Source organism: Mixophyes fleayi, chromosome 1 (genome assembly GCF_038048845.1).
Source record: "Mixophyes fleayi isolate aMixFle1 chromosome 1, aMixFle1.hap1, whole genome shotgun sequence".
Taxonomy (NCBI): Eukaryota; Metazoa; Chordata; class Amphibia; order Anura; family Limnodynastidae; genus Mixophyes; species Mixophyes fleayi.
Window position 1 is genome coordinate 174205127 of NC_134402.1, and position 13633 is coordinate 174218759.

Genomic DNA, 13633 nt, shown 5'->3' on the forward strand with positions numbered 1-13633 from the left:
TTTCTTTAATTCAAAGAACGGTGAAGTAGAATAGAGCTGTGCCTTTTAGCTTTGCCGGAAATTGATATATAGTGCTACGGGTAAAGATATATTAAAACTGCGCTAGTATAATGTCCTTTTGCGTTGACATGTATTTAATTTGCTGTTAGTGTTTTTTCTGCTAGTCTGACAGATTAACTAGGTGCTGATGGTCAATAAATAAATGTTTTAGATTCCCCTGCACTATCTACAGTTGCAGCAATATACACCTTAGGTTAACATTCAATTTAACCAATATTATAAAATATCCAAAAACAAATAAAGTGTACTGTGCGCTATTGGTATATTATACAGCAACAATAGAATTTCATTAATTATACTTTAGCCTACCACACTTGGTATACCCAGGTGGTCTCCCATCATGTAAGGAGCACAATCACTGCGAGATGATATCAGCAGGTGCCGGCCACATTGCCTCACAGTCCTGTAAGTCTTTCAGCAGCAGTTCCCACCTGGCATCTTTCTCAAGGCACCTTGAGAAAGATTAAAAGAATCGAAACGCGTTGGTGGTGAGAACAGGTGATCCGATACCAGGTGGGAACTGCTCCTGAAAGACTTATTTATCAGCATTCTTATATGTCTCATATATTAATTAGGTAACCAATAATGCTTTTTTTCCTATTAATAGACAAACCTCGTCGCTTCTGGTGCCAACGAGTCTGAAATTTACATTTGGGATTTAAATAACTTTGCTGTTCCCATGACACCAGGAGTTAAATCTCAGGTAAGAGAAATGTTGACTTTATTCAGTTTTTCCACCATGTTAAAATTACAGAATTCCCTGTGCTTTTATTTTATTGTTCAGTAATTCTGTATGTATCTCGGCTTGTATGCTCTTTGTTTACTTGTTTAATTATTGCCATTAATCTGTATTTTTATAGGTTTTAGTTTTTGTTCCCTTAAGTATTTACCTCCCTAGAGACATGTTGTGGAAAGAGCATACAGCAATCATTTTACACGGGGTTGTGTATAGCATGCAGAGAGGTAATTTTCTGCTGTTCACTCAAAATATATATACATGATTGGGGCAGCACAGTGGCTTAGTGGTTAGCACCTCTGCCTCACAGCACAGTTTGGTTTTCTCCAAACTTGTAATGGTTCCTTATGCAGAAGAGTTATCAGATTGAGTCACTTTGGTGGTTCGGGCCATGAAAAAAGAGTGGGTACTTTCTGGGATCCTTGTATACTTACCCTCATATCATAGGAGAGGACCACACAAGTTAGAGAGGTTTGCTCTGCCCAGGAGCTGATCTCTCTGGTTCTGGCCAACCACCACAATACGGTCCTGTACTGCATCAGGGTGGTGGGAACATTGGTATTTACCCTATAATTGGCCCTACATGCTCAATTCCAAATTTACACAGTTCAAAATACATTTCTATGTTTGTGGAGCTGGTCTCTTGGGCATTCGGAGAGTTCCATTTGTCTATCCCACAGTCTGGTTGCATCTCTTGATGGTGGGTGGATGGAACTCTCCTATCTGTCTTCAGACAGACCCTTTTTCATCCTGTTCTGCGCGATAGCCACAACAAAGTCCAGTCTCCTAGGATGGGGGAGATTTCCTCCATCTCCATTTCCAGTGTATGTGGTTTGCTCAAGAACCTATTTTACCAATATATGTACTAGAACCTAGCTAGCTTAGAAAATTGATAGGAGTAAAATGACCTTTCAGTTGAGAAAACACAAGCAAATAGGATAAATAGCACAATTTAGGAACTTCAGAACCAGATTCATATCCCATAGAGAAGAGAACTGAAGTGCAGATGACCTGCTAACAAGAGATTTCACACCAATCAGTGCCACCCTATTTCCCTCACAACTTCAAAGAAGCAGCACTTCACTCCTTGACAATATTGCAAACATGTTCCATGATGGGTAACGGCTCCCCCCTGGCTGATGGCACACTCAGGGAGGTCATCTTTTCTTTGGTAGTATGTGACTGAGCGCTGGTGGACTAAGTTTGCAAAGCGGAAACTTGGTAGCCCCTGCATACTTTTTCCACATTGTACTGCTGCTCCTGTCGAGGCTGACTTTGGGAAAGTCCTACAGGTTGTTGGGTATTGTTGGGCATTACTTCCCTCCCTATGAAGCTGGTTTTGGGACTTCCCAATGTGTGGCCCTCTACTGCCTTTATATCTTCCTTTGAGGCTGTAGGGGGACACAGACCATCCCACCCAGGAATCTGTGGTCTCTGTACTACTCTGCTAATTTTCCTATCTCTTTGCTGAGGTAGTTTATAAATGGAGAAGGAGAGGGGAAATAGTTGGAGGGGGGGGGGGGGGGGGGGTATAGGGAGTAGCAGGAAAAGTTGGTTCTTTGTACTGATGCCCTGCCACCTAAAAAACAAAACCCACAGCCCCAGAGAAGGGGATTTAGTTAGGTGCAAAAATTGTTTCTTTTGTTTTCTACAAGCTTTATCTTGTATTCTTTTCAAAATATGTAAGTTTCAAAAAGAAACAGATTCCATTAATGTGGCTGTTAACTCCTTCCCTTCCCCATCAGTATATTTAATTCTGTCAGCCTTAGGCTGAGCTGATGTAAGGTTAAGTCCATTCACTATAGAGTGCCCGCCCATGGCCACATAAACGGAATCTGACTGTTAATGACGGATCAGCCCTACTGGCCTGGGTACTTGTGACTTTTTTTATCAGGTTAATCCTGACTTTTGATACAGTGGGCATACACATCATTGATTGATGACACTGTGCCATATTTATGATCCATGATTTTTTTTAAATTAAGATGGTGTAATTTTATTGCGTGATTTGTTTTAATATTTCCATTATACATTTTTTTTTTCTTTGACTTGATGGTTTAAGCAAAGCTTAAATTATGCCTAAGATTACTGCCCCCTTAACATATTGTAATACAGATGTGTGACAAATACTTTCCCACTTCCACTTCAGCTCTGCTACTTCCAACAATGTGCTTTTGCTTGTATCAACACTCCCTTCTCCATCAAGCGATGACAGAGTGCTAGCTTGAGCATGTATCCCATGTGTACACTCATTTCCATATTGTAATGCTAGACGAAGCTCGTGCTGCATGTTTATACACACTCAAACAACACTGTATGGTCTTACTGAAAGATAAAGTGTTTAGTGTAAAGATGAACAACTGTATAACAAGCTTTTTTTTTGTATTGGTGGAACTTATCTGGAGATTGCCATCACCTTTAATTATTCCTTAACTTATACAGTTTGATTAGTATGAATACAGTGCAGTTGATAATTAGTAGTTCCATTTTATTTATTGTTGGAGAACAGAAATCTGGGTTCCTTGTGGACATTCACTCTCCTATGGTTGTGACTATTTTTCTGATTATTACTTTATGAAATGGTGCATGTGACCACTCTGCTACATTGTACTTAAACTGTGGGGTAACTTATTTAATTTAATTTGGTTTAACATATTTCAGCCTCTAGAAGACATCAGCTGTATTGCATGGAACAGACAAGTACAGCACATTCTAGCTTCCACCAGCCCCAGTGGGCGAGCCACAGTCTGGGACCTCCGAAAAAATGAGCCAATTCTTAAAGTCAGCGACCACAGCAACAGGGTATATTGAATAACTAAACCTGTGATTATCCTTCTGTGAAATAGATTTTAATTTATTTTTTTTAAACTTTTTTAAAAACTTAAATTTTACTCTATACTCTGATCAGATGCATTGTTCTGGCATGGCTTGGCACCCTGATGTTGCTACCCAATTGGTCTTGTCTTCAGAGGATGACCGACTCCCTGTAATACAAATGTGGGATCTTAGATTTGCCTCTTCACCGCTACGTGTTATGGAAAATCATACAAGGTATAAGTGGCCTTTCCTGTGGTTTGAATATAAGGGATGGAATCCCTCATATTCATGAGCTCTTGAAATATTACCCAGTTTGCAACTCCAGTCTTGGAAAGCTACAATGATGTAGACTACTTACTGTTTCTCTTTAGTCCTTTGTACATGTTTGAAATTAGTTGTCCCTTTTATTAGGTTATAGATATTTTTCTCAACATAGTCATAAATTAGAGAACAATTCTTAATGTTCATTGCTTTATCATTCCATATTACTTTGATTAATATTTTGATGTCAAGTTATGTAAGATAATTGCTCACAAAATGCATTTGTTTATGTAAACCTATCAACGGCATGAATATTGATTTTGTTTGTTTTGATATACTTTCATCTCAGGGGCATTTTGGCTATTGCGTGGAGTGCAGCAGACCCAGAATTACTGCTGAGCTCTGGAAAGGATTCAAGAATACTCTGCTCAAATCCAAACACTGGAGAGGTGAGTCACACTAAAATACATGAAAATGGATTATTATTCCCTTTGCTGTAATTGTGTTTTTTTAATTTTTTTTATTTTATTTATAGCTCTCTTGTGTATTTTACTTCACCTCACTCCTTTTACCTTGGATACTTATGTTATATTATTTTTGTTTACAAATAAAAAAAAAAAGGCACAAAAACATGCTGCTGTCTAATTTTAATAATAAGAGTGGAATGTGTAGTAAGCATGTTGCAGGAACTGGTTCATATTATTATTATTATTATCATTTATTTGTTAGGCGCCACAAGGTTTCCGCAGCGCCGCACATAGTACAAACAGTAGACTATACAGGGTATAACAGTACAGAACAATAAACAAAAAGTACCAATACTTCAGAAACTCCAGGCAGGCAGATGCAATAGACACGGAGCAGAAGAACGGGTAAGGAGACAGGAGGGAAGAGGGCCCTGCTCATTCGAGCTTACATCCTAAGGGAGGGTTGACAGACCAGGCACAAGAGGAGCCAGTTGAGGCAATGGGAGAGAGGGGAGAATGAGCGGAGGATATAGGGGTTAAGTGGATGGGTGGTAGGCTTTGAGAAAGAGGTGAGTTTTGAGTGCACGTTTGAAGGAGCACAGAGTGGGAGAGAGGCGGATGGAGCGAGGGAGGTCATTCCAGTGAAGGGGGGCTGCACGGGAAAAGTCCTGGATTCTGGAATGGGAAGAGGTGATCAGAGTGGAGGAGAGGCGACGGTCATTGGCCGAGCGCAGGGAGCGGGCGGGAGTGTGAATGGAGAGGAGGTTGGAGATATAAGGGGCAGTAGAGTGGTAGAGAGCCTTGTAAGTGGTGGTGAGGAGTTTGAAAAGAATTCTGTAGGGGAAGGGGAGCCAGTGAAGGGCAAGGCAGAGAGGGGAGGCAGAGGAGGAGCGGCGTGAGAGGTAGATGAGTCTTGCGGCCGCGTTGAGTATAGAGCGGAGGGGGGAGAGACGAGAGTGGGGGAGGCCGGTGAGAAGGAGGTTGCAGTAATCCAGGCGGGAGATGATGAGTGCGTGTATGATAGTTTTGGTGGCCTCCTGAGAGAGAAAGGGACGGATGCGGGCGATGTTGCGTAGTTGGACGCGACAGGCTTGGGCAAGGGAATGAATGTGGGGGGCAAAAGAGAGAGAGGAGTCAAGGGTGACACCCAAGCAGCGGAGTTGGGTGACAGAGGAGATGGTAGTGTTGTTAACGACAATGGAGAGGTCATGGTGGGATGGGTGGTTGGGAGGAGGAAAGACAATGAGTTCAGTTTTGGAAATGTTGATTTTGAGAAAGCACTCCGACATCCAGGAGGAGATGGCGGAGAGGCAGTCAGATACCTGAGCGAGGAGGGTGGGGGAAAGATCAGGTGAAGAGATGTAGAGTTGAATGTCGTCAGCATAAAGGTGATACTGAAGGCCAAAGGAGGAGATGAGAGCACCAAGGGAGGAAGTATAGAGGGAAAAGAGTAGAGGGCCAAGAACGGAGCCCTGCGGGACTCCTACTGCGAGAGGGTAGGGGGAGGAGGAAGAACCAGACGTGGATACAGAGAAGGAGCGGTTAGCGAGGTAAGAGGTGAACCAGGCGTGGACAGAAACAGAGAGGCCGAGAGAGAGAAGAGTTTGCAGCAGGAGGGGGTGGTCCACGGTGTCGAAGGCTGCGGAGAGGTCAAGGAGGATGAGTAGGGAAAAGTGACCCTTGGATTTGGCCGATAGGAGATCATTAGTAACCTTGGCCAGGGCCGTTTCGGTAGAGTGGAGGGGGCGGTAGCCAGATTGGAGAGGGTCAAGGAGGGAATTGTCCGAGAGGTGCCTGGTTAGGCGACTACAGACAATCCGCTCAAGTAATTTAGAGGCATAGGGGAGAAGAGAGATAGGGCGATAATTGGCAAGAGATGTGGGGTCGAGATTGGGTTTCTTGGGGATAGGAGAGATGAGAGCGTGTTTAAATGAGAGGGGTACTACCCCAGAGGAGAGTGATAGGTTGAAAAGGTGTGCGAGGTAGGAGCAGGCAGTGGGAGAAAGAGAGCGAAGGAGGTGAGAGGGGATGGGATCGAGAGGGCAGGTAGAGGGTGGAGAGGACTGAATGAGAGAGTGAACTTCTTCACCTGTTGTAGGGCAGAAGGAGCACCAGAGTTGGGTGTTAATGGGAGGTGAAGCAAAGAGGGAGGCGGGAGAAGGGGAAGAGCAGATATTCAGTCTGATGGCCTCAATTTTGGAAGAGAAAAAGGTGGCAAAGTCAGAAGCGGAGAGGGAAGACGGGACAGAAGGGGGTGGGGGGGAGAGTAGGGAGCTGAAGGTGGCAAAGAGGCGGCGGGGATTGGAGGACTGAGAAGAAATGAGGGACTTAAAGAAGGATTGTTTGGCAAGGGAGAGGGCGGAACAGAAAGAAGAGAGGATGAATTTAAAGTGAAGGAAGTCGGCCAGGGAACGAGATTTCCTCCAGAGGCGTTCAGCAGTGCGAGAGCACTTTTGAAGGAAGCGGGTGAGTTTTGAGTGCCAGGGCTGGGGAAGGATGTGGCGTCTGCTGACGGTAGAGGCCGGGGCGACAGCGTCCAGGGCAGTAGTGAGGGAGAGATTGTAGAGAGAGGATGCCTGGTCAGGACAGACCAGGGAGGTAAGGGGTGATAGGAGAGTTTCAAGAGAGGAGGAGAAAGAGGTAGGGTCAATAGCGTCAAGGTTGCGCCTGGTGAGGGTCGCCTTGGGTGAGGCAGGAGCAGGTGAGGAGGACAGAGTGAAGGAGAGGAGATGGTGGTCAGAGAGTGGGAAGGGAGAGTTGGAGAAGTCAGAGAGATCACAGAGATGAGAGAAGACAAGGTCGAGGGAGTGACCAAGACAGTGGGTGGGGGAAGAGGTCCACTGAGTGAGGCCTAGGGAGGAGGAGAGGGCGAGAAATTTGATGGTGGCGGGGTCAGAACATTTGTCAATAGGAATATTAAAGTCACCAAGTATGATGGAGGGAAGGTCGGAGGAAAGGTAGTGGGGGAGCCATGCAGCGAAGTTGTCAAGGAAAAGGGAGGTGGGGCCAGGGGGCCGGTAGATGACAGAGACATGGAGGTGGATGGGGGAGAAGAGCCGGATGGAGTGTACTTCAAAGGAAGGGAAGGAGAGGGAAGGTAAAGTAGGAATGACCCGAAAAGTGCAGTTAGGGGAAAGGAGGAGGCCCACACTACCTCCTGGACGCTCATCCGGTCTGGTGGAGTGGGTGAAGGAGAGGCCCCCGTAGGAAAGGGCGGCAGGTGAGGCAGTATCGGAAGAAGTGAGCCAGGTTTCAGTGATGGCAAGAAGATTTAGAGAGTTGGAGATGAATAGGTCGTGAATGGATGCCAGTTGATGCCAGTTCATAGTGCTTAGGAGTCTGCTTGCCACAGAGTCACTGGGTTTTGCCTCTGGCCTGCAATATCCTTACCTTCTAAAACCCATCTGTCAATCTTTTTGCTAGCGGGTCTAATGTCATTGGGTTTGGTATGACTTTACTGCAGGCATGGGCAGGATTGTAAAAATTACAGAGGGCAGGTAAATGATAGCTGGCCAAACACTCATGTTTGTTTTGAGTTTAAAGTGCCTTAAACTGCATCAATGTATGTAACAATGTTTTTTTCGGCTGGGCTTCTAAAAGGTTGTTTGCATGTACTCCTATTTTCCAAGCATTTTACTATTCATCATATTAATTTGCTAATAATTTCAGGCCTTTTGGTTGTTATCTAATGGTTCAATTTATAGTCCTAAATTCTCAAATGCACCTATTAACAACATTTTCTGCACAGTAACTAAGTGTCCTGTGGACGTGGAAATATTCATTACATTTTTACCTCTTGAGATTTAGACCGTAAGCGGCGACATGGAGCTTTTACTCTCCTACTCTCTAGTAATATGTTTGTTTCTAAGGTTAGGCTGTTCATTGACTAATTATATATTTGTTTGATTGCCTTTGTTAGGTTTTATATGAGCTGCCAACAAACACTCAGTGGTGCTTTGACATCCAGTGGTGTCCCCGGAATCCAGCTGTTCTCTCCACTGCTTCTTTTGATGGACGAATTAGTATTTATTCCATCATGGGAGGAAGCAATGACAATCTGAGCCAGAAGCAGGCAGATAAGGTAAAGGACACGCATTTCATACTTTTATCTAGCAAGGGACACAGATGAGAAATCCTATATTTCTATTTTAAAAAATATAAGACTTTCATTCAAATCTTTATTTTACACAATAGTAACTTATATGCCGATGTTGCAGTATTCATAGCAATATAATGTTTTAAATCATAAATATCTGTACATTTGATTTGTTTTTCATTTTCATGGATTATTTGCTATGCAGCTTTCTTCATCTTTTGGGAACATGGACCCATTTGGTACAGGACAACCACTTCCTCCTTTGCAGCTTCCTCAACAGCCCACACAGCAGGGTACGGTTCTTCCTTTGAAAAAACCCCCAAAGTGGCTACGTCGGCCAGTTGGAGCCTCATTTTCTGTAAGTAACGATCAACTTTGGAATGTCAAATTGTTGTATGAAAATATAATGATGCTCTCTGATTGGTTTTTATTCTTCAAGTTATCTGACCGCAGTATGCACTTATTGAATGCACCTCTAAAGGTGCAATATGGCATTCTCTACAGTAGAGGGAGCAGTATATATCTCTTAAACTAACCCTTCACAGTATTCTTTGAAATCTATCCACCAATACACATTGGGTATAAGAATGCAGAATAGTTCTCTATTTCTAGATGTACAGATAGTTTTAAGGTTTAAATGACACACAACATACATATTACAAAAAGTTATTAATTGATGTTAAGTGTATCTTTATTACAATCTATAGTAAAATACCTTATTTTATGTCGGAAATTCAATTCCCTCCGAATTAGCACGGCTTTAAATGTATTACCGTTATTACGGTAATTTTAACCCAGCTTTCTGCTCGCAACTCCCTAGCGTTGAAACTACCGTAATAACGTTAATTAAGCGCATTATTACCATAATAACGGTAATTAAGTGCATTATTACCATAATAACGGTAATTAAGTGCATTATTACCATAATAACGGTAATTAAGTGTATTATTACCGTAATAACGGTAATTAAGCGCATTATTTCCGTAATAACGGTAATTAAGCGCATTATTTGTCTGAAGGGTCAGAGGAGTCCTTCCATAGGTACAAGGAATGTAATAAAACATGCAAATAGGAAATTAGATTGGCTAAATTAGAAAATGAAAGGCACGTTGCAAAAGAAAGTAAGACAAACCCCAAAAAGTTTTTTAAGTATATAAATGGCAAAAGTATTAAAAAAGATAATATAGGACCCCAAATAAGTGAGATGGGTGAATTGATAAATGATACTAAGGAAAAAGCAGAGGTATTAAACCCGTTCTTTTCTTCAGTATTTACCAGAGAGGAACAAATGGCAGGAGTAATGCATAACAATGGAAATGAAACCATGCCATTAATTAATACTTGGTTGTCAGAGGAAGAAGTCCAAAGGCGACTGAAGAATATTAAGATAAATAAAGCTCCAGGTCCAGATGGCATACCCCCAAGCGTCCTTATGGAGTTAAACTCGGAAATAGCTAGACCGCTATTCTTAATTTTCAGAGATTCAATCTCATCAGGCTCAGTACCAAGGGATTGGCGAATAGCAGATGTGGTGCCGTTGTTTAAAAAGGGGACGAGATCACAACCAGAGAATTATAGACCTGTAAGCCTGACATCAATAGTGGGGAAACTACTGGAAGGTATTTTAAGGGACAGTATTCAGGATTACTTGGTACGCAATAAAATTATTAGTGGGAATCAACATGGATTTGTGAGGGATAGGTCATGTCAAACTAATCTAATTAGTTTCTACGAGGAAGTTAGTGGGAACTTAGACCAGGGCAGGACAGTAGATGTGGTCTACTTAGATTTTGCAAAGGCCTTTGATACAGTGCCAAACAAGAGGTTGGTTTACAAAATAAGGGAACTGGGTCTAGGAATCAAAATTTGTACTTGGATCGAAAACTGGTTAGAGAATAGGGAACAGAGAGTTGTGATAAATGGAACATTTTCTAATTGGTGAAAAGTCTTAAGTGGAGTACCTCAAGGTTCCGTGCTGGGACCACTCCTTTTTAATATATTTATTAATGACCTTGGTGATGGTTTAGAGAGTAAAGTTTCTATTTTTACAGATGACACTAAACTCTGTAAGGTAATAAAATCAGAGCAAGATGTAGCTTCTCTACAGAGGGACTTAAAAAAACTGGAGGATTGGGCGGCCAAATGGAATATGAGGTTTAACACAGATAAATGTAAGGTTATGCATTCAGGGATCAAAAACAAGAACGCAATCTATAAATTAAATGGAATTAATTTAGGAGAATCTATAATGGAAAAGGATTTGGGAGTGCTCGTAGACAGTAGACTTAGCAATAGTGCTCAATGTCAAGCAGCAGCTGCAAGGGTAAACAAAGTATTGGCATGCATAAAAAGGGGCATAGATGCAAGGGAAGACAGTGTAATTTTGCCACTGTATAAATCGTTGGTAAGACCTCATCTTGAATATGCAGTACGGTTCTGGGCACCACTCTATAAAAAAGATAATTTGGAACTAGAAAGGGTTCAGAGAAGGGCGACAAAATTGATAAAGGGTATGGAGTCATTAAGTTATGAGGAAAGGTTAGCCAGTTTAGGCATGTTTACTTTAGAAAAGAGGTGTCTAAGGGGAGATATGATTACTATGTACAAATACATTAGGGGTCAATACGGAGAGCTTTCATGGGAACTTTTTACTCCAAGGACCATACACAGGACACGTGGTCATCCCCTAAGGTTACAGGAGAGGAAATTTCACAACCAGCAAAGGAAGGGGTTCTTTACAGTAAGGGCAGTCAGGATATGGAATTCATTGCCAGGGAAGGTTGTGATGGCATATTCAATAGATATGTTTAAGAAAGGGTTAGACAAATTTTTAGCGGAAAGGTGTATCCAGGGATACGACCGTTAATTTAAAATAAAGGATAGTAGTGGATATAGTGTAAAAATTGGATTGCAATACTGAGTCTGGGGGGATTTTCAAAATTGAAACAGATTGGCGGTTGCTTACTCTGGATTAATTTCAAATATAAGTGCAGGAGATCCAAAATAGGTTGAACTTGATGGACTGGTGTCTTTTTTCAACCTCATCAACTATGTTACTATGTTATTTCCGTAATAACGGTAATAATGCGCAGGCTGCGTTACTTTTACCAGTAACGTGGCCAATTGAATTTGAGTTTATTTTTTAGCAAAAAGAAGAAATTAGGTTGATATGATAGTTGAAGTCTTTGATATGAATATTTGACTAGTGCCATTTCAGAAAGTCTTAATCTAAGCTACTGCCAAAACCCTTCTGATAACTGTAATTATTTGGTGTAAATTGAAGCTAAATTTTTTATAAATTAAAGTTCTACTCCAATATATGTTGAACAGCTGAGACATTATTCAAACTTGGTATATTTGTGCGGCATTTAGTTAATTGCTGTAGAAAAGTAAAAACATAGTATACACAGTTGGTCTTTTAAAAGATTGTTCTATTATTGATTAGTTCCGTTTGCTGAATACAGTTATAAGTGCAAATGTATGTCAAGTCTGCTGGACAGATGCCGTGCCATCTATTCAGCATCATGGATATATTTGAACAGAGCCAACTTTATTAGTTTCCCAGGGTGTTGAGCACTGACCATTGTATGTAGAGAGAGTGGTTATTTCATCAGAAACGGCGTGAGAACTCCACACTTATGTCATTTTGGCGAAAGGGGAGTTGATTTTAAAAAATAAAATTTAGTTGGAGTACTTTCTTTCGTTAATGAGAATTTATGCAATCCACTCGTACAATCAGTCTCTAACCTGTTGTCAGAAATAATGCTTATTCCCTGTGCAATGATTGGGAAAGAGATTCTCCACCCCTCCCTCAAGAGAGTCTCCATATTTCTTATTTGATATACATAAATTAACTCAAATGTATACTAAAGCTGTACTACCTCCTAGGAAATTATTTATACTAAGGTGCCCCCTAGTCTAAGCCCAGGAGACTGCTACATCGAGGTGTATTTTTCAGGGCTCTGACTGCTCTGTAATACTGTGTTTCGGTAATTCTCCCTTAAAGTAATTTTAAGTATAAACTAAACACAACATTGATGAGTATCCCTTTTAAGTACATGATAGAAATTCTAAGATTTTTTTGTCTCTACATACAGTTTGGAGGGAAATTGGTCAGTTTTGAAGCAGAGAAGGCTCAACCAACTCAACAGAATCCACAAGCCCAACACTTCCATGTGTATATCAGTCAGGTGGTCACAGAGGAGGAGTTCTTGAATCGCTCTAACAAACTTCAGGATGTGGTCAGCACAGGGGCATTCCTTGAATACTGCCAGAAGAAAATTGATGATGCCAAGAGTGCGTTTGAGAAAAATGTGTGGTCCTTCTTAAAGGTTAGTTTGTAGCCTACTTTCCTCAACTGTATCTGTGATATTTGGCCCTCTAAAACAGGTGCTGCTTAGGATCCTTTGTTCCGTTTGAGAGCACAGCTTTGTGGTGCTCTACCCAGGACAATTTCTTTAAATGTTGATGTCCCAATATCAGAGCAGTACAAGAAATCGAAAAACCTTCAAAATTCTAGGATTTCTTACATATTTTCTTTCATTCTTAGGTAAATTTTGAAGATGATTCCCGTGGCAAGTATCTGGAGCTCTTGGGATTTAAAAAGGAAGATCTTGGAGCAAAGGTAAGTTTATGAGTTTATAGCATTAGCTGACTGAGTGATAAATACATTTAATTATTGGTGTTAAGCTCCATCCTTTCCTATTATGTTGGTAAGTTGTTGTTATCTGATGTAGCAAAAAGCATGGCTAAAACTTGGGGCTTCCTTTACTGCCAGGCTTCAGCTGGAGGTCAAAGTTACCATTTTGTAAGAATGGCCAATTAATGTAGTCACTTCTGCTCACTAGTCTCCTGGTGAGGTCATGATCATTGGGCTTCTGGTCTTCTTAATTGTTTCATGCCAGGCTACTCTAGTTTGTCCTTAGAATGCATTCATTATAGTCATAAAATTCAAATATAATGTGTGCTAGTTGTATAAGGCAACAATACCTCACAGAACGATTATGTACAGAAACATCTGTTAATTTAATTCCTTTTTACTTGCCAATATAAAGTACTTCAAGCCACAGGAAATCAAAGTCAAAATCAGGAAATGCCTTCTAAAAGTAATTCTTTTGTTTAACCTCTCCAGATTGCATCAGTTTTAAGCCATGCAGATGGAACAGATAAGGTAAGTTTTTAGCTAAATCAAAAAAT

The 13633-nt window shown here is 41.3% G+C and overlaps 1 protein-coding gene across 20 annotated transcripts in view; it reads left to right on the forward strand.

Moving 5' to 3' along the window:
• The window catches only part of SEC31A (SEC31 homolog A, COPII component), a 57166-nt gene that overhangs the window by 10120 nt on the left and 33413 nt on the right, over positions 1 to 13633 (forward strand). For all 20 annotated transcript variants that reach the window (XM_075204370.1, XM_075204380.1, XM_075204423.1 and 17 more), the window contains exons 5-13: positions 668 to 763; positions 3458 to 3598; positions 3705 to 3847; positions 4224 to 4323; positions 8261 to 8422; positions 8643 to 8795; positions 12535 to 12768; positions 12987 to 13061; positions 13569 to 13607. In XM_075204370.1, coding sequence (XP_075060471.1) covers positions 668 to 763; positions 3458 to 3598; positions 3705 to 3847; positions 4224 to 4323; positions 8261 to 8422; positions 8643 to 8795; positions 12535 to 12768; positions 12987 to 13061; positions 13569 to 13607 — 1143 coding nt within the window. The remainder of the gene's footprint in view (positions 1 to 667; positions 764 to 3457; positions 3599 to 3704; positions 3848 to 4223; positions 4324 to 8260; positions 8423 to 8642; positions 8796 to 12534; positions 12769 to 12986; positions 13062 to 13568; positions 13608 to 13633) is intronic.